Source organism: Drosophila miranda (assembly GCF_003369915.1).
Source record: "Drosophila miranda strain MSH22 chromosome Y unlocalized genomic scaffold, D.miranda_PacBio2.1 Contig_Y1_pilon, whole genome shotgun sequence".
NCBI lineage: Eukaryota > Metazoa > Arthropoda > Insecta > Diptera > Drosophilidae > Drosophila > Drosophila miranda.
Window position 1 is genome coordinate 34826476 of NW_022881603.1, and position 25436 is coordinate 34851911.

At 43.0% G+C, this 25436-nt stretch overlaps 4 protein-coding genes and 8 long non-coding RNA genes across 16 annotated transcripts; 8 read left to right on the plus strand and 4 right to left on the minus strand.

Moving 5' to 3' along the window:
- The first annotated feature begins 134 nt into the window (after nt 1-134).
- On the plus strand, nt 135-722 carry LOC117189588. The gene is made up of 2 exons (XR_004473457.1): nt 135-245; nt 305-722. It is a non-coding gene; the product is annotated as an uncharacterized LOC117189588 (long non-coding RNA).
- A 238-nt stretch (nt 723-960) lies between these two features.
- Nucleotides 961-2639, plus strand: LOC117189593. Of its 2 annotated transcripts, none has more exons than XR_004473464.1 (4): nt 961-1276; nt 1339-1600; nt 1673-1775; nt 1857-2639. It is a non-coding gene; the product is annotated as an uncharacterized LOC117189593 (long non-coding RNA). The 2 variants fall into 2 exon arrangements; XR_004473465.1 differs by having other exon boundaries at nt 1863-2639.
- LOC117189559 lies at nt 2397-5602 on the minus strand. The gene is made up of 3 exons (XM_033394706.1): nt 5037-5602; nt 2744-3195; nt 2397-2685 (listed from the first exon to the last, which is right to left on the minus strand). Exons 2-3 carry the CDS (start codon nt 2769-2771, stop codon nt 2411-2413), a joined length of 303 nt encoding a protein of 100 aa, XP_033250597.1. The 5' UTR covers nt 2772-3195; nt 5037-5602; the 3' UTR covers nt 2397-2410.
- Nucleotides 5603-5910: 308 nt separating this feature from the next.
- On the plus strand, nt 5911-6477 carry LOC117189590. Its single transcript, XR_004473459.1, has 2 exons — nt 5911-6000; nt 6060-6477. It is a non-coding gene; the product is annotated as an uncharacterized LOC117189590 (long non-coding RNA).
- Nucleotides 6478-6715: 238 nt separating this feature from the next.
- Nucleotides 6716-8394, plus strand: LOC117189594. Of its 2 annotated transcripts, none has more exons than XR_004473466.1 (4): nt 6716-7031; nt 7094-7355; nt 7428-7530; nt 7612-8394. It is a non-coding gene; the product is annotated as an uncharacterized LOC117189594 (long non-coding RNA). The 2 variants fall into 2 exon arrangements; XR_004473467.1 differs by having other exon boundaries at nt 7618-8394.
- On the minus strand, nt 8152-11270 carry LOC117189568. The gene is made up of 3 exons (XM_033394718.1): nt 10818-11270; nt 8499-8950; nt 8152-8440 (listed from the first exon to the last, which is right to left on the minus strand). The coding sequence occupies exons 2-3, from the start codon at nt 8524-8526 to the stop codon at nt 8166-8168; spliced, it is 303 nt and encodes a 100-aa protein (XP_033250609.1). The 5' UTR covers nt 8527-8950; nt 10818-11270; the 3' UTR covers nt 8152-8165.
- Nucleotides 11271-11677: 407 nt separating this feature from the next.
- LOC117189578 lies at nt 11678-12107 on the plus strand. The gene is made up of 2 exons (XR_004473448.1): nt 11678-11787; nt 11847-12107. It is a non-coding gene; the product is annotated as an uncharacterized LOC117189578 (long non-coding RNA).
- A 300-nt stretch (nt 12108-12407) lies between these two features.
- LOC117189591 lies at nt 12408-14182 on the plus strand. Of its 2 annotated transcripts, none has more exons than XR_004473461.1 (4): nt 12408-12819; nt 12882-13143; nt 13216-13318; nt 13406-14182. It is a non-coding gene; the product is annotated as an uncharacterized LOC117189591 (long non-coding RNA). The 2 variants fall into 2 exon arrangements; XR_004473460.1 differs by having other exon boundaries at nt 12410-12819; nt 13400-14182.
- On the minus strand, nt 13940-17066 carry LOC117189558. The gene is made up of 3 exons (XM_033394705.1): nt 16604-17066; nt 14287-14738; nt 13940-14228 (listed from the first exon to the last, which is right to left on the minus strand). The coding sequence occupies exons 2-3, from the start codon at nt 14312-14314 to the stop codon at nt 13954-13956; spliced, it is 303 nt and encodes a 100-aa protein (XP_033250596.1). The 5' UTR covers nt 14315-14738; nt 16604-17066; the 3' UTR covers nt 13940-13953.
- Nucleotides 17067-17457: 391 nt separating this feature from the next.
- Nucleotides 17458-18044, plus strand: LOC117189577. The gene is made up of 2 exons (XR_004473447.1): nt 17458-17567; nt 17627-18044. It is a non-coding gene; the product is annotated as an uncharacterized LOC117189577 (long non-coding RNA).
- Nucleotides 18045-18204: 160 nt separating this feature from the next.
- LOC117189598 lies at nt 18205-19965 on the plus strand. Of its 2 annotated transcripts, none has more exons than XR_004473472.1 (4): nt 18205-18606; nt 18669-18930; nt 19003-19105; nt 19193-19965. It is a non-coding gene; the product is annotated as an uncharacterized LOC117189598 (long non-coding RNA). The 2 variants fall into 2 exon arrangements; XR_004473471.1 differs by having other exon boundaries at nt 18208-18606; nt 19187-19965.
- Nucleotides 19723-20522, minus strand: LOC117189563. The gene is made up of 2 exons (XM_033394713.1): nt 20070-20522; nt 19723-20011 (listed from the first exon to the last, which is right to left on the minus strand). Exons 1-2 carry the CDS (start codon nt 20095-20097, stop codon nt 19737-19739), a joined length of 303 nt encoding a protein of 100 aa, XP_033250604.1. The 5' UTR covers nt 20098-20522; the 3' UTR covers nt 19723-19736.
- Between the last annotated feature and the right edge of the window lie 4914 nt (nt 20523-25436).

Sequence of the window (25436 nt, forward strand, 5' to 3'; positions counted from 1 at the left end):
TGAATCATTAATCAGTTGAAAATTTGTGGGCATGGCTAAATATTCTGTATAGCTGAGAATATTCGACAGAATATCAAAATTGAGGAACATTTATACAACTTGAGCTCGTCAGTATATTTACGGTATATTTTTAAAGTAAGACGGTATGTTTCGGTATATTTCTGAGGGTCACACTGGTCCCACTTGACGCGTACAAAATTTGACATCTACGGAAAGCGGCGCCAGATTGTGTGAAAAAAGTTGCGGTTTGTAAATTCGTTTGATCGAAATGAACGAAATTATTAAAGATAAGTTTATTCCGCAGCAACTGCTGTACTTTATGGCTGGCCGGCGATGCTGCCAACAATTCCCATGCACATTTCGGTCGTCAGAGCACGACATTTTCATGCGATACGCCAGCTCTTTGGGCTTGCGGGCGCAATGCGTGTTTAATAATGGCGAAATTATCAAAGTATTCAAGCAAGCTTGCCGCCATTACTTGGAGGAGCCGAAAATAATGACATTCTCGCCTTCGACGGCAATAAACATTCTAACCATGTTGGGACGATCAGGCAACTTGGGAAAAGATGAACTGAAATTGAGCTCAGATTACATTCCACAGCGTGGGTGTGTTGCTGAAATTTTTGGGCCTCATCTACCATTTCCGACGATCATGGCGCCTACGCCGCGTGTCAAGGACGATACCCAGCGCAATTTACTGAACAAATTTCCCGGCTATCCGTTCATCGACAACGTCATACGATGCAAATTATCTTCGCATTTGCGATACTGACTTAGTATCGGGTATAACTGTAGAGTTGCGGTGTCCACAGCAACTCACAACGTTCCCCCTCGTTTTTTTTTGTTGAACTATTTTGTTTAAACCTTGCTTTAGTCAAAATACAATAAAAGCAAGAACTAAAAACTAAAATTATGTGGGCAGAACTAATGGTCTTATAGGCTCTGCACACTGAACCCATCCCGGGGAATGGTGGGATTTTTTGACAGATGTGAAACTCCGATTCACACTGCCACCATCCACCATCCGTCAAAAACAGCTGATGCCAATAACAAGTTCATTAAATTTGCGCGGAAGATTTATTAGTTCTTGGTTCTTATAATGGATGATGAAGATATAGCAATTATTTCGGCTGTGGTTCAACAGCAAAATATTTTCTTGCACCAACTAATAATGTTGCTGTCAATGAATAATGATGATGACTTTAACATTGACGAGGATGAGATGACCCAGATGACTGCCATAAAAACACAAAAGCCAGGAAGATTATGGTCGTTTGTGAGTACTTCTACTAACTTCAACCATAGTTTAAAGTACAAGGACATATTTTATGGTTTTAGGAAAATTCCTAAATTCCTTTGGAAAAGCGCATCGCCATTGCGCTATACACTTTGGGCTCGTCCTCTGAGTACCGAACAGTTGGCAGGCTTTTCGGTGTAGCTCCAAACATTGTGTGTAGTATCCTGCACGAGTTTTGCAGAGCACTTATCGACGAGTTTTCGAAGGAGTACACGTCGCCCAATTACCTAACTTCCGACAAAATTGATGAGTGCGTAAAGGGATTCGAGGCAATTGGGTTTCCTCAGTGCCTAGGTGCAATTGGTAGGAAATCAATAAGAACTTCAGCAATATGTTTACATATAAATTGGTTTTTAAACTTCCTTTTTATTCTAGATGGATGCCACATCGAAATAAAACCACCAGCACCTGAGGCAGTAGACCACCATAACTATAAGGGCTGGTATTCCACAGTCTTGTTTGCCCTAGTGGATTATAGGTATGCAAATATCTTGCACAAAAATATGTATTTAGCAAGTTGGTTTAATGTCCTAAATTATTTAAATCCGATTCTTTTTAGATACAGATTTACATATGTAAATATCGGCTCTGCAGGAAGGTGCAATGACTCGATGATATACCAGAAGTCAAGCCGTGCAAAACATATCGAAGCATCGGCATTACTCCAAGAGAAAGCCAAGGAAATAAGCGGAGTAAACGTCCCTGTAATGCTTATCGGGGACTCGGCATTTAGGTTTTCTAAAAAGCTGATGAAACCTTACCCGTTTTCCACAGTCGCCTCTTTGGAACAGCGCACGTTTAACTACAACCTTTCCAAAGCTAGGCGAGTGGTGGAAAATGCATTTGGGCATTTAAAAGCCAGATTTCGAATAATCGGAAAAGGTCTTGATAGCCACCACAAAAATAATAGCGCCATAATAATGAGCTGTTGTATTTTACACAATATATTAAATAAGCACAACAGCGCGATTAATGAAAATTGGGAGCTTGCAACAAATGAGCAGCGCGAACAGCCCGATACCAGCAACAGTTCTGCTGACTTTAATCAGTCAGCAGAACAGATACGATCTGCAATCGCAAAATATTGTGTAGACCGTAATGAAAATTAAAAACTTATTTATTTTTATTTTTTAAAACTTCTAATAAGTCGTTCTGGAATTTTGTTTGGGTGCTGATCAAGTCCTGCACCATCTTTTCCTGCCTAACGTCGTGCTCCTCCTTCTTTCTGTGGTGGTCCTTTTGTTGTTCGAGACGCTCCTGGGCGATCTCTGCCAGCCACGAAATGTCGGTCTTTTTCTTTTTCTTTGGCGGACGCCCAGACAAGGTGCTGGAGCTACAAGATCCGTCCAGGTCCATCTCAATAATATCCGAAAAGTACTCATCAGTATCTGCAATGAACACCTTAAATGAAATATATTTTTTTAGCAATAAATTAATAAAACTTACTGTCGTTGTCCAATGTGCTCTGCTCCATGTTGTTTGCACTCAAGATGCCAAATCAGCGAACTTCAGTTCAGCGCCCTGAATGTGACGGTCAACCGGCGGTAATCTGATATCTTGCACATGCCGCAAGATCAGCATTATCGCTTATGCCAAGTCGGCTTACCGACTGTAGCTTTGTAGCTCTAAGTACATATATTTTGTAGCTTTGCATTCTTTGGCAATTAAATAATTTTGATTCAGCTTATGCCCCAGCTTGCTGGTGGCTCCTAGTTTTAGTTCTGTTCTTATAACGAAAGCTAACGCTTGTTAATAAACCTTGCTCCGGCAACCAGCCGTAAACACTTTGAATTATTAATTCTATACCACTGTACCACAAGGCCAGTGATAAGAGAGACAGTTATCTCTCCAACATAATCTTCATAAAGGATTGTATACCACGGAACCCGCACGAGGACCTGTAGCGCTTGTAGCAGGGAATGCTGAGTTTTTTTGTGGCGCATCTAGTGCTCAGAGTGGCAGGCGAACGACAGGTCAAGGGAAAACAAAAAGACGTAACAGGTCAAAACGTCAGGCTATCTCTGTTGAAAATGCATCCAGGGACCTGTTAGAGGATTTGCCGCCAGAACGTTGGCTCCCTATCGCTATTCCCTCGTGAAAGTCAATTGAGTCGGTTGCGTATCGGTCCGACGGAAAGGAAAAACAAGAATTTAGTGAAGAGAAAAACTATAGGAATCTAAATATCTAAATCCAAGATTCGACTGCGAGATTCTTGGTTGAAGGCGAGTGGGCTATTCAGTCGTCAGAAGCCGTATAGCGCTGAGTCGGTTGGGTAAGTGCTGAGGGAAGAGAAGAGAAGGCTAAAGGAGAATAAAGAGTTGTCCATGTAGTCTGCGCAGTAATCGAGTTAAGCAGTGCGGATTCGATCGTCCAAGGAAGCCAGCCAGCAAACAACAGCAGCCGCAAGCCTAACAAAGTGGCTTTTAAACCTTTGGGATTGTCTGGAAAGCGCTCAGCCATCGGAGAAGCGAGCGTGGAAGCAGAGGGAGAAGACATTTGGGGAGCGCTCGGTCCCCCAAGCGGCTAGCTTCCCGAGGCGTTGGCGTCGGCACTTTAGTAGTCGAGCGCGACGCGGCAGATAAGGAGGGCCCGTTCTTGGTCGCGAGCAGATCGGCGGAGAGAAAGTGTTAATATAGCACCGTCGGAGATTGGCCGTTTGGCCTTTTTCTTTGCTTTCGCGTACCTTTCACCTGCAGAAGCAGGGGAAAGAATTTGAGCTGTTCCCGTTCGCCAGGAGGTGGAAAGGAAACATAGATAACCGTCGGGAGAAAGAGAATAGAAAAAAAAGAGGAAGCAACGGATTGACCGAGTAATTGTATTCGTGTCTGTAAATGTGTAATTAATTATGATTTCTGTGCGGAGTTAATTAGGAGAGATTTAGATTTGATTCCGGTAGTGGCTTCTCGTGACTCTCGCCGATCTGCAAATATGATTTCCCCCAACCTTGTGCCCATTTAAGTGTTCTTCCACCACAGCAGCTTTAGGTATTCATCGAGGAAAGCGCTTTCGCCGATGGAGCCATAAACTGGAGAAAAGGTATGAGTGGACTTAAATTCTGTTATTAATGAATTACAACTTGAAACAAGGGAACTAGGGCCGGTCGGTGAGTGAGAGGGAGAAGTGCCCACTCGAATTGGTTTCGTAACATTACGGAGTCAGCAAGCAAGTTAGTTTGTCCATTTCGGACTTATTTAGTATATCGTTTGTATGACACATAGCCAAGTATTTGTAGGAATTTTATACATATATTTCATTTAGCTACTCTTTTAATGTGGGTGATTATATTATGGTATTTGCGGGTAATGTTAGTGTTTTAGCCAGTAAGTGAATAAACTTTATAATGTATTAATCTACCGCTTTGCTTTCGCTGGCAAATTCCCCATGTAGGACGCCCCGGACAAAGGGGCCATTCCGTCATTAAATCGAACGGTTTGGAATGGCCATGGCAGGGTGGGCGACACGACCTCGACAACCCCAGAGGCGGAGTTGAGATACCTTTCCAGCACACATCCACAATTCTATTCAGGATAAACAGTGTCTCCGTTAAGCATTTTCGTCGTGACACGCTACTTCATTCGCGTATAATGCGTATAGGCCACCAGCAGGAGGGGGCAAGAACATCACTCCAATAGCCGACGAGCAGAGGCCGGAAACCCAAAGCGTGTGCTTCCCTTCGCTGAATGACAGCTAGCCTGGCAGATTTATATACACAGACGTGCGTAGATGACACGTTACAGACCACCGCATCAAGCAGCTAAGGCTACTTGGACATGCGGACAACTTAATTTACACATGTGCGCGTGGTCCGCGCAAATCTTCAATTTTCTCCTTCCATATGTCAATCAGCAGGCTCTCAAGCGCGGCACTCCATTTCACCCTGCCGCCTGCTGTTGTTCTCTTGTTTGCTGCATTGTGTAATAATATTATATATTATAAACAATAAAAAACAAATATATCTATTCAACGTATCTGTCCTTCCGAGCTGTTCTGTTGTTGTTTTTGTTTTTTGTTAATTTTGTCACAATCATTGTTTACGTTTTCGCAGTGAATACCATTTTTCCATTGTGAATGACAATTATTCAGAGTTGCATTTGAAAACCATCGGCTAACTATCGCATAGAAACGTGCGGTTTAGGAACATCCAAAATGGATGGTGGACTAACTGGGAAATTTTCGGAACGGCAAAACCTTACGGACCATCCCCGAAATGGATGGTGGATGGTCGTCAGTGTGAATAGCCTATTTCGGACCATCCCCGAAATGGATGGTGGATGGTGGATGGTCGTCAGTGTGAATAGCCTATTAGTAAGCCAGAATTATTCAACGGAATCTCTAAATTGAGCAATATGAACGACTATCCTCTTTCGTTTTTTTGTCTTGACCTATTTCGCTAAAACCTTTTTCTTACGAAAAATCCAATAAAAGCAATTATTTAGAATAAGCCAGTTAAGTAGAAAATTGAATCATTAATCAGTTGAAAATTTGTGGGCATGGCTAAATATTCTGTATAGCTGAGAATATTCGACAGAATATCAAAATTGAGGAACATTTATACAACTTGAGCTCGTCAGTATATTTACGGTATATTTTTAAAGTAAGACGGTATGTTTCGGTATATTTCTGAGGGTCACACTGGTCCACTTGACGCGTACAAAATTTGACATCTACGGAAAGCGGCGCCAGATTGTGTGAAAAAAGTTGCGGTTTGTAAATTCGTTTGATCGAAATGAACGAAATTATTAAAGATAAGTTTATTCCGCAGCAACTGCTGTACTTTATGGCTGGCCGGCGATGCTGCCAACAATTCCCATGCACATTTCGGTCGTCAGAGCACGACATTTTTATGCGATACGCCAGCTCTTTGGGCTTGCGGGCGCAATGCGTGTTTAATAATGGCGAAATTATCAAAGTATTCAAGCAAGCTTGCCGCCATTACTTGGAGGAGCCGAAAATAATGACATTCTCGCCTTCGACGGCAATAAACATTCTAACCATGTTGAGACGATCAGGCAACTTGGGAAAAGATGAACTGAAATTGAGCTCAGATTACATTCCACAGCGTGGGTGTGTTGCTGAAATTGTTGGGCCTCATCTACCATTTCCGACGATCATGGCGCCTACGCCGCGTGTCAAGGACGATACCCAGCGCAATTTACTGAACAAATTTCCCGGCTATCCGTTCATCGACAACGTCATACGATGCAAATTATCTTCGCATTTGCGATACTGACTTAGTATCGGGTATAACTGTAGAGTTGCGGTGTCCACAGCAACTCACAACGTTCCCCCTCGTTTTTTTTTGTTGAACTATTTTGTTTAAACCTTGCTTTAGTCAAAATACAATAAAAGCAAGAACTAAAAACTAAAATTATGTGGGCAGAACTAATGGTCTTATAGGCTCTGCACACTGAACCCATCCCGGGGAATGGTGGGATTTTTTGACAGATGTGAAACTCCGATTCACACTGCCACCATCCACCATCCGTCAAAAACAGCTGATGCCAATAACAAGTTCATTAAATTTGCGCGGAAGATTTATTAGTTCTTGGTTCTTATAATGGATGATGAAGATATAGCAATTATTTCGGCTGTGGTTCAACAGCAAAATATTTTCTTGCACCAACTAATAATGTTGCTGTCAATGAATAATGATGATGACTTTAACATTGACGAGGATGAGATGACCCAGATGACTGCCATAAAAACACAAAAGCCAGGAAGATTATGGTCGTTTGTGAGTACTTCTACTAACTTCAACCATAGTTTAAAGTACAAGGACATATTTTATGGTTTTAGGAAAATTCCTAAATTCCTTTGGAAAAGCGCATCTCCATTGCGCTATACACTTTGGGCTCGTCCTCTGAGTACCGAACAGTTGGCAGGCTTTTCGGTGTAGCTCCAAACATTGTGTGTAGTATCCTGCACGAGTTTTGCAGAGCACTTATCGACGAGTTTTCGAAGGAGTACACGTCGCCCAATTACCTAACTTCCGACAAAATTGATGAGTGCGTAAAGGGATTCGAGGCAATTGGGTTTCCTCAGTGCCTAGGTGCAATTGGTAGGAAATCAATAAGAACTTCAGCAATATGTTTACATATAAATTGGTTTTTAAACTTCCTTTTTATTCTAGATGGATGCCACATCGAAATAAAACCACCAGCACCTGAGGCAGTAGACCACCATAACTATAAGGGCTGGTATTCCACAGTCTTGTTTGCCCTAGTGGATTATAGGTATGCAAATATCTTGCACAAAAATATGTATTTAGCAAGTTGGTTTAATGTCCTAAATTATTTAAATCCGATTCTTTTTAGATACAGATTTACATATGTAAATATCGGCTCTGCAGGAAGGTGCAATGACTCGATGATATACCAGAAGTCAAGCCGTGCAAAACATATCGAAGCATCGGCATTACTCCAAGAGAAAGCCAAGGAAATAAGCGGAGTAAACGTCCCTGTAATGCTTATCGGGGACTCGGCATTTAGGTTTTCTAAAAAGCTGATGAAACCTTACCCGTTTTCCACAGTCGCCTCTTTGGAACAGCGCACGTTTAACTACAACCTTTCCAAAGCTAGGCGAGTGGTGGAAAATGCATTTGGGCATTTAAAAGCCAGATTTCGAATATTCGGAAAAGGTCTTGATAGCCACCACAAAAATAATAGCGCCATAATAATGAGCTGTTGTATTTTACACAATATATTAAATAAGCACAACAGCGCGATTAATGAAAATTGGGAGCTTGCAACAAATGAGCAGCGCGAACAGCCCGATACCAGCAACAGTTCTGCTGACTTTAATCAGTCAGCAGAACAGATACGATCTGCAATCGCAAAATATTGTGTAGACCGTAATGAAAATTAAAAACTTATTTATTTTTATTTTTTAAAACTTCTAATAAGTCGTTCTGGAATTTTGTTTGGGTGCTGATCAAGTCCTGCACCATCTTCTCCTGCCTAACGTCGTGCTCCTCCTTCTTTCTGTGGTGGTCCTTTTGTTGTTCGAGACGCTCCTGGGCGATCTCTGCCAGCCACGAAATGTCGGTCTTTTTCTTTTTCTTTGGCGGACGCCCAGACAAGGTGCTGGAGCTACAAGATCCGTCCAGGTCCATCTCAATAATATCCGAAAAGTACTCATCAGTATCTGCAATGAACACCTTAAATGAAATATATTTTTTTAGCAATAAATTAATAAAACTTACTGTCGTTGTCCAATGTGCTCTGCTCCATGTTGTTTGCACTCAAGATGCCAAATCAGCGAACTTCAGTTCAGCGCCCTGAATGTGACGGTCAACCGGCGGTAATCTGATATCTTGCACATGCCGCAAGATCAGCATTATCGCTTATGCCAAGTCGGCTTACCGACTGTAGCTTTGTAGCTCTAAGTACATATATTTTGTAGCTTTGCATTCTTTGGCAATTAAATAATTTTGATTCAGCTTATGCCCCAGCTTGCTGGTGGCTCCTAGTTTTAGTTCTGTTCTTATAACGAAAGCTAACGCTTGTTAATAAACCTTGCTCCGGCAACCAGCCGTAAACACTTTGAATTATTAATTCTATACCACTGTACCACAAGGCCAGTGATAAGAGAGACAGTTATCTCTCCAACATAATCTTCATAAAGGATTGTATACCACGGAACCCGCACGAGGACCTGTAGCGCTTGTAGCAGGGAATGCTGAGTTTTTTTGTGGCGCCATCTAGTGCTCAGAGTGGCAGGCGAACGACAGGTCAAGGGAAAACCAAAAAGACGGTAACAGGTCAAAACGTCAGGCTATCTCTGTTGAAAATGCATCCAGGGACCTGTTAGAGGATTTGCCGCCAGAACGTTGGCGTCCCTATCGGCTATTCCCTCGTGAAAGTCAATTGAGTCGGTTGCGTATCGGTCCGACGGAAAGGAAAAACCAAGAATTTAGTGAAGAGAAAAACTATAGGGAATCTAAATATCTAAATCCAAGATTCGACTGCGAGATTCTTGGTTGAAGGCGAGTGGGCTATTCAGTCGTCAGAAGCCGTATAGCGCTGAGTCCGGTTGGGGTAAGTGCTGAGGGAAGAGAAGAGAAGGGCTAAAGGAGAATAAAGAGTTGTCCCATTTGTAGTCTTGGCGCTTAGTAAATCGAGTTAAGCAGTGCGGATTCGATCGTCCAAGGAAGCCAGCCAGCAAACAACAGCAGCCGCAAGCCTAACAAAGTGGCTTTTAAACCTTTGGGATTGTCTGGAAAGCGCTCAGCCATCGGAGAAGCGAGCGTGGAAGCAGAGGGAGAAGACATTTGGGGAGCGCTCGGTCCCCCCAAGCGGCTAGCTTCCCGAGGCGTTGGCGTCGGCACTTTAGTAGTCGAGCGCGACGCGGCAGATAAGGAGGGCCCGTCCCTTGGTCGCGAGCAGATCGGCGGAGAGAAAGTGTTAATATAGCACCGTCGGAGATTGGCCGTTTGGCCTTTTTCTTTGCTTTCGCGTACCTTTCACCTGCAGAAGCAGGGGAAAGAATTTGAGCTGTTCCCGTTCGCCCAGGAGGTGGAAAGGAAACATAGATAACCGTCGGGAGAAAGAGAATAGAAAAAAAAGAGGAAGCAACGGATTGACGGAGTAATTGTATTCGTGTCTGTAAATGTGTAATTAATTATGATTTCTGTGCGGAGTTAATTAGGAGAGATTTAGATTTGATTCCGGTAGTGGCTTCTCGTGACTCTCGCCGATCTGCAAATATGATTTCCCCCAACCTTGTGCCCATTTAAGTGTTCTTCCACCACAGCAGCTTTAGGTATTCATCGAGGAAAGCGCTTTCGCCGATGGAGCCATAAACTGGAGAAAAGGTATGAGTGGACTTAAATTCTGTTATTAATGAATTACAACTTGAAACAAGGGAACTAGGGCCGGTCGGTGAGTGAGAGGGAGAAGTGCCCACTCGAATTGGTTTCGTAACATTACGGAGTCAGCAAGCAAGTTAGTTTGTCCATTTCGGACTTATTTAGTATATCGTTTGTATGACACATAGCCAAGTATTTGTAGGAATTTTATACATATATTTCATTTAGCTACTCTTTTAATGTGGGTGATTATATTATGGTATTTGCGGGTAATGTTAGTGTTTTAGCCAGTAAGTGAATAAACTTTATAATGTATTAATCTACCGCTTTGCTTTCGCTGGCAAATTCCCCATGTAGGACGCCCCGGACAAAGGGGCCATTCCGTCATTAAATCGAACGGTTTGGAATGGCCATGGCAGGGTGGGCGACACGACCTCGACAACACCAGAGGCGGAGTTGAGATACCTTTCCAGCACACATCCACAATTCTATTCAGGGATAAACAGTGTCTCCCGGTTAAGCATTTTCGTCGTGACACGCTACTTCATTCGCGGTATAATGCGTATAGGCCACCAGCAGGAGGGGGCAAGAACATCACTCCAATAGCCGACGAGCAGAGGCCGGAAACCCAAAGCGTGTGCTTCCCTTCGCTGAATGACAGCTAGCCTGGCAGGATTTATATACACAGACGTGCGTAGATGACACGTTACAGACCACCGCATCAAGCAGCTAAGGCTACTTGGACATACGGACAACTTAATTTACACATGTGAATTTTTGCGTGGTCCGCGCAAATCTTCAATTTTCTCCTTCCATATGTCAATCAGCAGGCTCTCAAGCGCGGCACTCCATTTCACCCTGCCGCCTGCTGTTGTTCTCTTGTTTGCTGCATTGTGTAATAATATTATATATTATAAACAATAAAAAACAAATATATCTATTCAACGTATCTGTCCTTCCGAGCTGTTCTGTTGTTGTTTTTGTTTTTTGTTAATTTTGTCACAATCATTGTTTACGTTTTCGCAGTGAATACCATTTTTCCATTGTGAATGACAATTATTCAGAGTTGCATTTGAAAACCATCGGCTAACTATCGCATAGAAACGTGCGGTTTAGGAACATCCAAAATGGATGGTGGACTAACTGGGAAATTTTCGGAACGGCAAAACCTTACGGACCATCCCCGAAATGGATGGTGGATGGTCGTCAGTGTGAATAGCCTATTTCGGACCATCCCGAAATGGATGGTGGATGGTGGATGGTCGTCAGTGTGAATAGCCTATTAGTAAGCCAGAATTATTCAACGGAATCTCTAAATTGAGCAATATGAACGACTATCCTCTTTCGTTTTTTTGTCTTGACCTATTTCGCTAAAACCTTTTTTTTACGAAAAATCCAATAAAAGCAATTATTTAGAATAAGCCAGTTAAGTAGAAAATTGAATCATTAATCAGTTGAAAATTTGTGGGCATGGCTAAATATTCTGTATAGCTGAGAATATTCGACAGAATATCAAAATTGAGGAACATTTATACAACTTGAGCTCGTCAGTATATTTACGGTATATTTTTAAAGTAAGACAGTATGTTTCGGTATATTTCTGAGGGTCACACTGGTCTCACTTGACGCGTACAAAATTTGACATCTACGGAAAGCGGCGCCAGATTGTGTGAAAAAAGTTGCGGTTTGTAAATTCGTTTGATCGAAATGAACGAAATTATTAAAGATAAGTTTATTCCGCAGCAACTGCTGTACTTTATGGCTGGCCGGCGATGCTGCCAACAATTCCCATGCACATTTCGGTCGTCAGAGCACGACATTTTCATGCGATACGCCAGCTCTTTGGGCTTGCGGGCGCAATGCGTGTTTAATAATGGCGAAATTATCAAAGTATTCAAGCAAGCTTGCCGCCATTACTTGGAGGAGCCGAAAATAATGACATTCTCGCCTTCGACGGCAATAAACATTCTAACCATGTTGGGACGATCAGGCAACTTGGGAAAAGATGAACTGAAATTGAGCTCAGATTACATTCCACAGCGTGGGTGTGTTGCTGAAATTGTTGGGCCTCATCTACCATTTCCGACGATCATGGCGCCTACGCCGCGTGTCAAGGACGATACCCAGCGCAATTTACTGAACAAATTTCCCGGCTCTCCGTTCATCGACAACGTCATACGATGCAAATTATCTTCGCATTTGCGATACTGACTTAGTATCGGGTATAACTGTAGAGTTGCGGTGTCCACAGCAACTCACAACGTTCCCCCTCGTTTTTTTTTGTTGAACTATTTTGTTTAAACCTTGCTTTAGTCAAAATACAATAAAAGCAAGAACTAAAAACTAAAATTATGTGGGCAGAACTAATGGTCTTATAGGCTCTGCACACTGAACCCATCCCGGGGGAATGGTGGGATTTTTTGACAGATGTGAAACTCCGATTCACACTGCCACCATCCACCATCCGTCAAAAACAGCTGATGCCAATAACAAGTTCATTAAATTTGCGCGGAAGATTTATTAGTTCTTGGTTCTTATAATGGATGATGAAGATATAGCAATTATTTCGGCTGTGGTTCAACAGCAAAATATTTTCTTGCACCAACTAATAATGTTGCTGTCAATGAATAATGATGATGACTTTAACATTGACGAGGATGAGATGACCCAGATGACTGCCATAAAAACACAAAAGCCAGGAAGATTATGGTCGTTTGTGAGTACTTCTACTAACTTCAACCATAGTTTAAAGTACAAGGACATATTTTATGGTTTTAGGAAAATTCCTAAATTCCTTTGGAAAAGCGCATCGCCATTGCGCTATACACTTTGGGCTCGTCCTCTGAGTACCGAACAGTTGGCAGGCTTTTCGGTGTAGCTCCAAACATTGTGTGTAGTATCCTGCACGAGTTTTGCAGAGCACTTATCGACGAGTTTTCGAAGGAGTACACGTCGCCCAATTACCTAACTTCCGACAAAATTGATGAGTGCGTAAAGGGATTCGAGGCAATTGGGTTTCCTCAGTGCCTAGGTGCAATTGGTAGGAAATCAATAAGAACTTCAGCAATATGTTTACATATAAATTGGTTTTTAAACTTCCTTTTTATTCTAGATGGATGCCACATCGAAATAAAACCACCAGCACCTGAGGCAGTAGACCACCATAACTATAAGGGCTGGTATTCCACAGTCTTGTTTGCCCTAGTGGATTATAGGTATGCAAATATCTTGCACAAAAATATGTATTTAGCAAGTTGGTTTAATGTCCTAAATTATTTAAATCCGATTCTTTTTAGATACAGATTTACATATGTAAATATCGGCTCTGCAGGAAGGTGCAATGACTCGATGATATACCAGAAGTCAAGCCGTGCAAAACATATCGAAGCATCGGCATTACTCCAAGAGAAAGCCAAGGAAATAAGCGGAGTAAACGTCCCTGTAATGCTTATCGGGGACTCGGCATTTAGGTTTTCTAAAAAGCTGATGAAACCTTACCCGTTTTCCACAGTCGCCTCTTTGGAACAGCGCACGTTTAACTACAACCTTTCCAAAGCTAGGCGAGTGGTGGAAAATGCATTTGGGCATTTAAAAGCCAGATTTCGAATAATCGGAAAAGGTCTTGATAGCCACCACAAAAATAATAGCGCCATAATAATGAGCTGTTGTATTTTACACAATATATTAAATAAGCACAACAGCGCGATTAATGAAAATTGGGAGCTTGCAACAAATGAGCAGCGCGAACAGCCCGATACCAGCAACAGTTCTGCTGACTTTAATCAGTCAGCAGAACAGATACGATCTGCAATCGCAAAATATTGTGTAGACCGTAATGAAAATTAAAAACTTATTTATTTTTATTTTTTAAAACTTCTAATAAGTCGTTCTGGAATTTTGTTTGGGTGCTGATCAAGTCCTGCACCATCTTCTCCTGCCTAACGTCGTGCTCCTCCTTCTTTCTGTGGTGGTCCTTTTGTTGTTCGAGACGCTCCTGGGCGATCTCTGCCAGCCACGAAATGTCGGTCTTTTTCTTTTTCTTTGGCGGACGCCCAGACAAGGTGCTGGAGCTACAAGATCCGTCCAGGTCCATCTCAATAATATCCGAAAAGTACTCATCAGGATCTGCAATGAACACCTTAAATGAAATATATTTTTTTAGCAATAAATTAATAAAACTTACTGTCGTTGTCCAATGTGCTCTGCTCCATGTTGTTTGCACTCAAGATGCCAAATCAGCGAACTTCAGTTCAGCGCCCTGAATGTGACGGTCAACCGGCGGTAATCTGATATCTTGCACATGCCGCAAGATCAGCATTATCGCTTATGCCAAGTCGGCTTACCGACTGTAGCTTTGTAGCTCTAAGTACATATATTTTGTAGCTTTGCATTCTTTGGCAATTAAATAATTTTGATTCAGCTTATGCCCCAGCTTGCTGGTGGCTCCTAGTTTTAGTTCTGTTCTTATAACGAAAGCTAACGCTTGTTAATAAACCTTGCTCCGGCAACCAGCCGTAAACACTTTGAATTATTAATTCTATACCACTGTACCACAAGGCCAGTGATAAGAGAGACAGTTATCTCTCCAACATAATCTTCATAAAGGATTGTATACCACGGAACCCGCACGAGGACCTGTAGCGCTTGTAGCAGGGAATGCTGAGTTTTTTTGTGGCGCCATCTAGTGCTCAGAGTGGCAGGCGAACGACAGGTCAAGGGAAAACCAAAAAGACGGTAACAGGTCAAAACGTCAGGCTATCTCTGTTGAAAATGCATCCAGGGACCTGTTAGAGGATTTGCCGCCAGAACGTTGGCGTCCCTATCGGCTATTCCCTCGTGAAAGTCAATTGAGTCGGTTGCGTATCGGTCCGACGGAAAGGAAAAACCAAGAATTTAGTGAAGAGAAAAACTATAGGGAATCTAAATATCTAAATCCAAGATTCGACTGCGAGATTCTTGGTTGAAGGCGAGTGGGCTATTCAGTCGTCAGAAGCCGTATAGCGCTGAGTCCGGTTGGGGTAAGTGCTGAGGGAAGAGAAGAGAAGGGCTAAAGGAGAATAAAGAGTTGTCCCATTTGTAGTCTTGGCGCTTAGTAAATCGAGTTAAGCAGTGCGGATTCGATCGTCCAAGGAAGCCAGCCAGCAAACAACAGCAGCCGCAAGCCTAACAAAGTGGCTTTTAAACCTTTGGGATTGTCTGGAAAGCGCTCAGCCATCGGAGAAGCGAGCGTGGAAGCAGAGGGAGAAGACATTTGGGGAGCGCTCGGTCCCCCCAAGCGGCTAGCTTCCCGAGGCGTTGGCGTCGGCACTTTAGTAGTCGAGCGCGACGCGGCAGATAAGGAGGGCCCGTCCCTTGGTCGCGAGCAGATCGGCGGAGAGAAATGTTAATATAGCACCGTCGGAGATTAGCCGTTTGGCCTTTTTCTTTGCTTTCGCGTACCTTTCACCTGCAGAAGCAGGGGAAAGAATTTGAGCTGTTCCCGTTCGCCCAGGAGGTGGAAAGGAAACATAGATAACCGTCGGGAGAAAGAGAATAGAAAAAAAAGAGGAAGCAACGGATTGACGGAGTAATTGTATTCGTGTCTGTAAATGTGTAATTAATTATGATTTCTGTGCGGAGTTAATTAGGAGAGATTTAGATTTGATTCCGGTAGTGGCTTCTCGTGACTCTCGCCGATCTGCAAATATGATTTCCCCCAACCTTGTGCCCATTTAAGTGTTCTTCCACCACAGCAGCTTTAGGTATTCATCGAGGAAAGCGCTTTCGCCGATGGAGCCATAAACTGGAGAAAAGGTATGAGTGGACTTAAATTCTGTTATTAATGAATTACAACTTGAAACAAGGGAACTAGGGCCGGTCGGTGAGTGAGAGGGAGAAGTGCCCACTCGAATTGGTTTCGTAACATTACGGAGTCAGCAAGCAAGTTAGTTTGTCCATTTCGGACTTATTTAGTATATCGTTTGTATGACACATAGCCAAGTATTTGTAGGAATTTTATACATATATTTCATTTAGCTACTCTTTTAATGTGGGTGATTATATTATGGTATTTGCGGGTAATGTTAGTGTTTTAGCCAGTAAGTGAATAAACTTTATAATGTATTAATCTACCGCTTTGCTTTCGCTGGCAAATTCCCCATGTAGGACGCCCGGACAAAGGGGCCATTCCGTCATTAAATCGAACGGTTTGGAATGGCCATGGCAGGGTGGGCGACACGACCTCGACAACACCAGAGGCGGAGTTGAGATACCTTTCCAGCACACATCCACAATTCTATTCAGGGATAAACAGTGTCTCCCGGTTAAGCATTTTCGTCGTGACACGCTACTTCATTCGCGGTATAATGCGTATAGGCCACCAGCAGGAGGGGGCAAGAACATCACTCCAATAGCCGACGAGCAGAGGCCGGAAACCCAAAGCGTGTGCTTCCCTTCGCTGAATGACAGCTAGCCTGGCAGGATTTATATACACAGACGTGCGTAGATGACACGTTACAGACCACCGCATCAAGCAGCTAAGGCTACTTGGACATACGGACAACTTAATTTACACATGTGAATTTTTGCGTGGTCCGCGCAAATCTTCAATTTTCTCCTTCCATATGTCAATCAGCAGGCTCTCAAGCGCGGCACTCCATTTCACCCTGCCGCCTGCTGTTGTTCTCTTGTTTGCTGCATTGTGTAATAATATTATATATTATAAACAATAAAAAACAAATATATCTATTCAACGTATCTGTCCTTCCGAGCTGTTCTGTTGTTGTTTTTGTTTTTTGTTAATTTTGTCACAATCATTGTTTACGTTTTCGCAGTGAATACCATTTTTCCATTGTGAATGACAATTATTCAGAGTTGCATTTGAAAACCATCGGCTAACTATCGCATAGAAACGTGCGGTTTAGGAACATCCAAAATGGATGGTGGACTAACTGGGAAATTTTCGGAACGGCAAAACCTTACGGACCATCCCCGAAATGGATGGTGGATGGTCGTCAGTGTGAATAGCCTATTTCGGACCATCCCCGAAATGGATGGTGGATGGTCGTCAGTGTGAATAGCCTATTAGTAAGCCAGAATTATTCAACGGAATCTCTAAATTGAGCAATATGAACGACTATCCTCTTTCGTTTTTTTGTCTTGACCTATTTCGCTAAAACCTTTTTTTTACGAAAAATCCAATAAAAGCAATTATTTAGAATAAGCCAGTTAAGTAGAAAATTGAATCATTAATCAGTTGAAAATTTGTGGGCATGGCTAAATATTCTGTATAGCTGAGAATATTCGACAGAATATCAAAATTGAGGAACATTTATACAACTTGAGCTCGTCAGTATATTTACGGTATATTTTTAAAGTAAGACGGTATGTTTCGGTATATTTCTGAGGGTCACACTGGTCTCACTTGACGCGTACAAAATTTGACATCTACGGAAAGCGGCGCCAGATTGTGTGAAAAAAGTTGCGGTTTGTAAATTCGTTTGATCGAAATGAACGAAATTATTAAAGATAAGTTTATTCCGCAGCAACTGCTGTACTTTATGGCTGGCCGGCGATGCTGCCAACAATTCCCATGCACATTTCGGTCGTCAGAGCACGACATTTTCATGCGATACGCCAGCTCTTTGGGCTTGCGGGCGCAATGCGTGTTTAATAATGGCGAAATTATCAAAGTATTCAAGCAAGCTTGCCGCCATTACTTGGAGGAGCCGAAAATAATGACATTCTCGCCTTCGACGGCAATAAACATTCTAACCATGTTGGGACGATCAGGCAACTTGGGAAAAGATGAACTGAAATTGAGCTCAGATTACATTCCACAGCGTGGGTGTGTTGCTGAAATTGTTGGGCCTCATCTACCATTTCCGACGATCATGGCGCCTACGCCGCGTGTCAAGGACGATACCCAGCGCAATTTACTGAACAAATTTCCCGGCTATCCGTTCATCGACAACGTCATACGATGCAAATTATCTTCGCATTTGCGATACTGACTTAGTATCGGGTATAACTGTAGAGTTGCGGTGTCCACAGCAACTCACAACGTTCCCCTCGTTTTTTTTTGTTGAACTATTTTGTTTAAACCTTCCTTTAGTCAAAATACAATAAAAGCAAGAACTAAAAACTAAAATTATGTGGGCAGAACTAATGGTCTTATAGGCTCTGCACACTGAGCCCATCCCGGGGAATGGTGGGATTTTTTGACAGATGTGAAACTCCGATTCACACTGCCACCATCCACCATCCGTCAAAAACAGCTGATGCCAATAACAAGTTCATTAAATTTGCGCGGAAGATTTATTAATTCTTGGTTCTTATAATGGATGATGAAGATATAGCAATTATTTCGGCTGTGGTTCAACAGCAAAATATTTTCTTGCACCAACTAATAATGTTGCTGTCAATGAATAATGATGATGACGATGATGACTTTAACATTGACGAGGATGAGATGACCCAGATGACTGCCATAAAAACACAAAAGCCAGGAAGATTATGGTCGTTTGTGAGTACTTCTACTAACTTCAACCATAGTTTAAAGTACAAGGACATATTTTATGGTTTTAGGAAAATTCCTAAATTCCTTTGGAAAAGCGCATCGCCATTGCGCTATACACTTTGGGCTCGTCCTCTGAGTACCGAACAGTTGGCAGGCTTTTCGGTGTAGCTCCAAACATTGTGTGTAGTATCCTGCACGAGTTTTGCAGAGCACTTATCGACGAGTTTTCGAAGGAGTACACGTCGCCCAATTACATAACTTCCGACAAAATTGATGAGTGCGTAAAGGGATTCGAGGCAATTGGGTTTCCTCAGTGCCTAGGTGCAATTGGTAGGAAATCAATAAGAACTTCAGCAATATGTTTACATATAAATTGGTTTTTAAACTTCCTTTTTATTCTAGATGGATGCCACATCGAAATAAAACCACCAGCACCTGAGGCAGTAGACCACCATAACTATAAGGGCTGGTATTCCACAGTCTTGTTTGCCCTAGTGGATTATAGGTATGCAAATATCTTGCACAAAAATATGTATTTAGCAAGTTGGTTTAATGTCCTAAATTATTTAAATCCGATTCTTTTTAGATACAGATTTACATATGTAAATATCGGCTCTGCAGGAAGGTGCAATGACTCGATGATATACCAGAAGTCAAGCCTTATATCGAAGCATCGGCATTACTCCAAGAGAAAGCCAAGGAAATAAGCGGAGTAAACGTCCCTGTAATGCTTATCGGGGACTCGGCATTTAGATTTTCTAAAAAGCTGATGAAACCTTACCCGTTTTCCACAGTCGCCTCTTTGGAACAGCGCACGTTTAACTACAACCTTTCCAAAGCTAGGCGAGTGGTGGAAAATGCATTTGGGCATTTAAAAGCCAGATTTCGAATAATCGGAAAAGGTCTTGATAACCACCACAAAAATAATAGCGCCATAATAATGAGCTGTTGTATTTTACACAATATATTGAATAAGCACAGAAACAGCGCGATTAATGAAAATTGGGAGCTTGCAACAAATGAGCAGCGCGAACAGCCCGATACCAGCAACAGTTCTGCTGACTTTAATCAGTCAGCAGAACAGATACGATCTGCAATCGCAAAATATTGTGTAGACCGTAATGAAAATTAAAAACTTATTTATTTTTATTTTTTAAAACTTCTAATAAGTCGTTCTGGAATTTTGTTTGGGTGCTGATCAAGTCCTGCACCATCTTCTCCTGCCTAACGTCGTGCTCCTCCTTCTTTCTGTGGTGGTCCTTTTGTTGTTCGAGACGCTCCTGGGCGATCTCTGCCAGCCACGAAATGTCGGTCTTTTTCTTTTTCTTTGGCGGACGCCCAGACAAGGTGCTGGAGCTACAAGATCCGTCCAGGTCCATCTCAATAATATCCGAAAAGTACTCATCAGGATCTGCAATGAACACCTTAAATGAAATATATTTTTTTAGCAATAAATTAATAAAACTTACTGTCGTTGTCCAATGTGCTCTGCTCCATGTTGTTTGCACTCAAGATGCCAAATCAGCGAACTTCAGTTCAGCGCCCTGAATGTGACGGTCAACCGGCGGTAATCTGATATCTTGCACATGCCGCAAGATCAGCATTATCGCTTATGCCAAGTCGGCTTACCGACTGTAGCTTTGTAGCTCTAAGTACTATATATAAGCTCTATATATTTTGTAGCTTTGCATTCTTTGGCAATTAAATAATTTTGATTCAGCTTATGCCCCAGCTTGCTGGTGGCTCCTAGTTTTAGTTCTGTTCTTATAACGAAAGCTAACGCTTGTTAATAAACCTTGCTCCGGCAACCAGCCGTAAACACTTTGAATTATTAATTCTATACCACTGTACCACAAGGCCAGTGATAAGAGAGACAGTTATCTCTCCAACATAATCTTCATAAAGGATTGTATACCACGGAACGCGCACGAGGACCTGTAGCGCTTGTAGCAGGGAATGCTGAGTTTTTTTGTGGCGCCATCTAGTGCTCAGAGTGGCAGGCGAACGACAGGTCAAGGGAAAACCAAAAAGACGGTAACAGGTCAAAACGTCAGGCTATCTCTGTTGAAAATGCATCCAGGGACCTGTTAGAGGATTTGCCGCCAGAACGTTGGCGTCCCTATCGGCTATTCCCTCGTGAAAGTCAATTGAGTCGGTTGCGTATCGGTCCGACGGAAAGGAAAAACCAAGAATTTAGTGAAGAGAAAAACTATAGGGAATCTAAATATCTAAATCCAAGATTCGACTGCGAGATTCTTGGTTGAAGGCGAGTGGGCTATTCAGTCGTCAGAAGCCGTATAGCGCTGAGTCCGGTTGGGGTAAGTGCTGAGGGAAGAGAAGAGAAGGGCTAAAGGAGAATAAAGAGTTGTCCCATTTGTAGTCTTGGCGCTTAGTAAATCGAGTTAAGCAGTGCGGATTCGATCGTCCAAGGAAGCCAGCCAGCAAACAACAGCAGCCGCAAGCCTAACAAAGTGGCTTTTAAACCTTTGGGATTGTCTGGAAAGCGCTCAGCCATCGGAGAAGCGAGCGTGGAAGCAGAGGGAGAAGACATTTGGGGAGCGCTCGGTCCCCCCAAGCGGCTAGCTTCCCGAGGCGTTGGCGTCGGCACTTTAGTAGTCGAGCGCGACGCGGCAGATAAGGAGGGCCCGTCCCTTGGTCGCGAGCAGATCGGCGGAGAGAAAGTGTTAATATAGCACCGTCGGAGATTGGCCGTTTGGCCTTTTTCTTTGCTTTCGCGTACCTTTCACCTGCAGAAGCAGGGGAAAGAATTTGAGCTGTTCCCGTTCGCCCAGGAGGTGGAAAGGAAACATAGATAACCGTCGGGAGAAAGAGAATAGAAAAAAAAGAGGAAGCAACGGATTGACGGAGTAATTGTATTCGTGTTTGTAAATGTGTAATTAATTATGATTTCTGTGCGGAGCTAATTAGGAGAGATTTAGATTTGATTCCGGTAGAGGCTTCTCGTGACTCTCGCCGATCTGCAAATATGATTTCCCCCAACCTTGTGCCCATTTAAGTGTTCTTCCACCACAACAGCTTTAGGTATTCATCGAGGAAAGCGCTTTCGCCGATGGAGCCATAAACTGGAGAAAAGGTATGAGTGGACTTAAATTCTGTTATTAATGAATTACAACTTGAAACAAGGGAACTAGGGCCGGTCGGTGAGTGAGAGGGAGAAGTGCCCACTCGAATTGGTTTCGTAACATTACGGAGTCAGCAAGCAAGTTAGTTTGTCCATTTCGGACTTATTTAGTATATCGTTTGTATGACACATAGCCAAGTATTTGTAGGAATTTTATACATATATTTCATTTAGCTACTCTTTTAATGTGGGTGATTATATTATGGTATTTGCGGGTAATGTTAGTGTTTTAGCCAGTAAGTGAATAAACTTTATAATGTATTAATCTACCGCTTTGCTTTCGCTGGCAAATTCCCCATGTAGGACGCCCCGGACAAAGGGGCCATTCCGTCATTAAATCGAACGGTTTGGAATGGCCATGGTAGGGTGGGCGACACGACCTCGACAACACCAGAGGCGGAGTTGAGATACCTTTCCAGCACACATCCACAATTCTATTCAGGGATAAACAGTGTCTCCCGGTTAAGCATTTTCGTCGTGACACGCTACTTCATTCGCGGTATAATGCGTATAGGCCACCAGCAGGAGGGGGGCAAGAACATCACTCCAATAGCCGACGAGCAGAGGCCGGAAACCCAAAGCGTGTGCTTCCCTTCGCTGAATGACAGCTAGCCTGGCAGGATTTATATACACAGACGTGCGTAGATGACACGTTACAGACCACCGCATCAAGCAGCTAAGGCTACTTGGACATACGGACAACTTAATTTACACATGTGAATTTTTGCGTGGTCCGCGCAAATCTTCAATTTTCTCCTTCCATATGTCAATCAGCAGGCTCTCAAGCGCGGCACTCCATTTCACCCTGCCGCCTGCTGTTGTTCACTTGTTTGCTGCATTGTGTAATAATATTATATATTATAAACAATAAAAAACAAATATATCTATTCAACGTACCACTGGAGGAGTTTTCTGGCACTAAATCCGTTTTATTAATAAGTTTTTCGAAAATGTGTTCTGCTGTCCTTCCGAGCTGTTCTGTTGTTGTTTTTGTGTTTTGTTAATTTTGTCACAATCATTGTTTACGTTTTCGCAGTGAATACCATTTTTCCAATGTACATGACAATTATTCAGAGTTGCATTTGAAAACCATCGGCTAACTATCGCATAGAAACGTGCGGCTTAGGAACATCCAAAATGGATGGTGGACTAACTGGGAAATTTTCGGAACGGCAAAACCTTACGGACCATCCCCGAAATGGATGGTGGATGGTCGTCAGTGTGAATAGCCTATTACGGACCATCCCCGAAATGGATGGTGGATGGTCGTCAGTGTGAATAGCCTATTGGTAAGCCAGAATTATTCAACGGAATCTCTAAATTGAGCAATATGAACGACTATCCTCTTTCGTTTTTTTGTCTTGACCTATTTTGCTAAAACCTTTTTTTACGAAAAATCCAATAAAAGCAATTATTTAGAATAAGCCAGTTAAGTAGAAAATTGAATCATTAATCAGTTGAAAATTTGTGGGCATGGCTAAATATTCTGTATAGCTGAGAATATTCGACAGAATATCAAAATTGAGGAACATTTATACAACTTGAGCTCGTCAGTATATTTACGGTATATTTTTAAAGTAAGACGTGTTGGACAGAATTTCGCTGCCGTTGCAAGGGAAGTTCTTGTACCGAAAAGTAAAAACGCAACCATTCATATGTAAGGTTTATTTGTGACTAATAAATGCTCTGCTCGCAGGCAGATAGAGACCGAAACGAAAGGGAGATCAAAAAGGGAGATAAGAGAACGTTGCTTCGTTACGTCTCTCACTCATACATACGTCTACATACTCATATGTCTGTCAATACATGCGTGCATTGCTAGAGATGGTCAAGATATCTGCAATCATATCTGTTGTACTAGCATACTTTAACTTAACTTGACCTTCTTCTACAATCTGTCGTACAAAGTGATATCTAATATCAATATGCTTGGTCCTTGAGTGATGCACTGGGTTCCTAGCCAGCTCTTGTGCGCTCAGATTATCGCCATATAAGGTAGTTGAGGTAGCTTCATCTCCACAGCCAATTTCAATGATTAAGCGACGTAAGAATATGGACTCCTTACACGCAGCCGACAGTGCCATGTATTCTGCCTCCGTGCTGCTAAGTGCCACGCTGCGTTGTTTCTCAGATCGCCAAGAAATTGGGCCACCTGCCAAAAAATAAACATAGCCCGTATACGACTTCCGGTTAGTTCGATCGCCGCCCCAATCCGCATCCACATATCCAGTAAGTGGCTGGTGACACCCTTTGTAGTATAGTTTGAAGTTCATCGTCGCTGCCAAGTACCTCAGAACGTGCTTCACACCAGCCAGATGCTCTGCGTGCGGATCTTTGTTCCTCTGGGCCAACTTTGCAACTGAATGCAAAATGTCCGGTCTGGTTGTGAGTGCCAGCCACAGCAGCTCACCAATCATGGATTGATACATGACAGGATCAACCTTTTGACACTGCTCATTAGTACAATCCACCTGGAACCCCGCATCCAACGGAGTAGCCACTGGTCTACATTTGTCCATGTCGTGAGCTTGCAATAGTTCCCTGATGTATTGCGAGTGACCTATGGTGATAGGCCCAAGCTCACCTTCACGGTGCAACTTCATGCTTAAAAACAGCTCTGGAACACCTTTGTCGATACATTCGAACGCATTTGAAATAGCCGATTTGATACCGAGCATGTCCTCTTTGGACTGACATGCTATAAGTAAATCGTCAACATATACCAAGATTAACGATAAGTTACCTTTCCCTCTCTGCTGGTAGAGGCACGGCTCGTTGTCACAGGAAACAAAACCCAGATTAGTCAGGACGCCATTCAGCTTCGAATTCCATTCCCTTCCTGACTGCTTCAATCCATATATTGCCTTTTTATGCAGCATAGCCTTCGCTGGATAAGCTCGATCAATGTACCCTTGTGGTTGCTTCATGTACACCGTATCGCTCAGGTCACTGTTGAGGTATGCCGTACATACATCCATTTGGTTGACATATAATTTCAATTCTGCTGCTAGCGCAAGAATAAATCGCACGCTCTCCCAGTCTGCAGACTGGAGAAAATGTTTCCGCATAGTTTATGCCGTACTGCTAGGAGCAACCTTTTGCCACCAGCCGCGCCTTGAAACGTTCGATTTGACCATCTTTGTCGCGTTTCAGGCTATATACCCATTTGCATCCAACTGCTCTTTGTCCTGCCGGTAAGTCTGCCAACTGCCATGTCTCGTTTGCCATTAATGCCTCATATTCGCGTTGCATCGCTTCGGACCAATGTGATGCATGAATACTGATCAACGCCTCCTCGTAGGATACTGGAATCTTTACGTTGCTGGCAACCCGAGCACCAAGAATGTTGTACTCCTTTCTCGGACGGCCAGGTTTGCCGGTCCGAATCAGCCTTGGTCTGCCAGGTCCAACGCGAGGAGCTGGCTCATCTGACTCAACCTTTTCTGTTGCGCTCTCGTACCCATCAGTACCGCTGCTACTTTGATTCTCCCCGTCAGCGCTTGCACCATGGCTGCTGTCTCCACCGCTGCTGTCAATGTCATCAGTATCGCCGCCTGACTGCATGCTAACTTCTGCCTTCGGAAGTTCGAATGTGACTGTATCCTTGTCGTCTTGGATCTCGTCAAAGAGAACATCTCGCCTCTCAATCACCTGATGAGACACAGGGTCATTCAGTCCATAGCCCTTAGCCGCT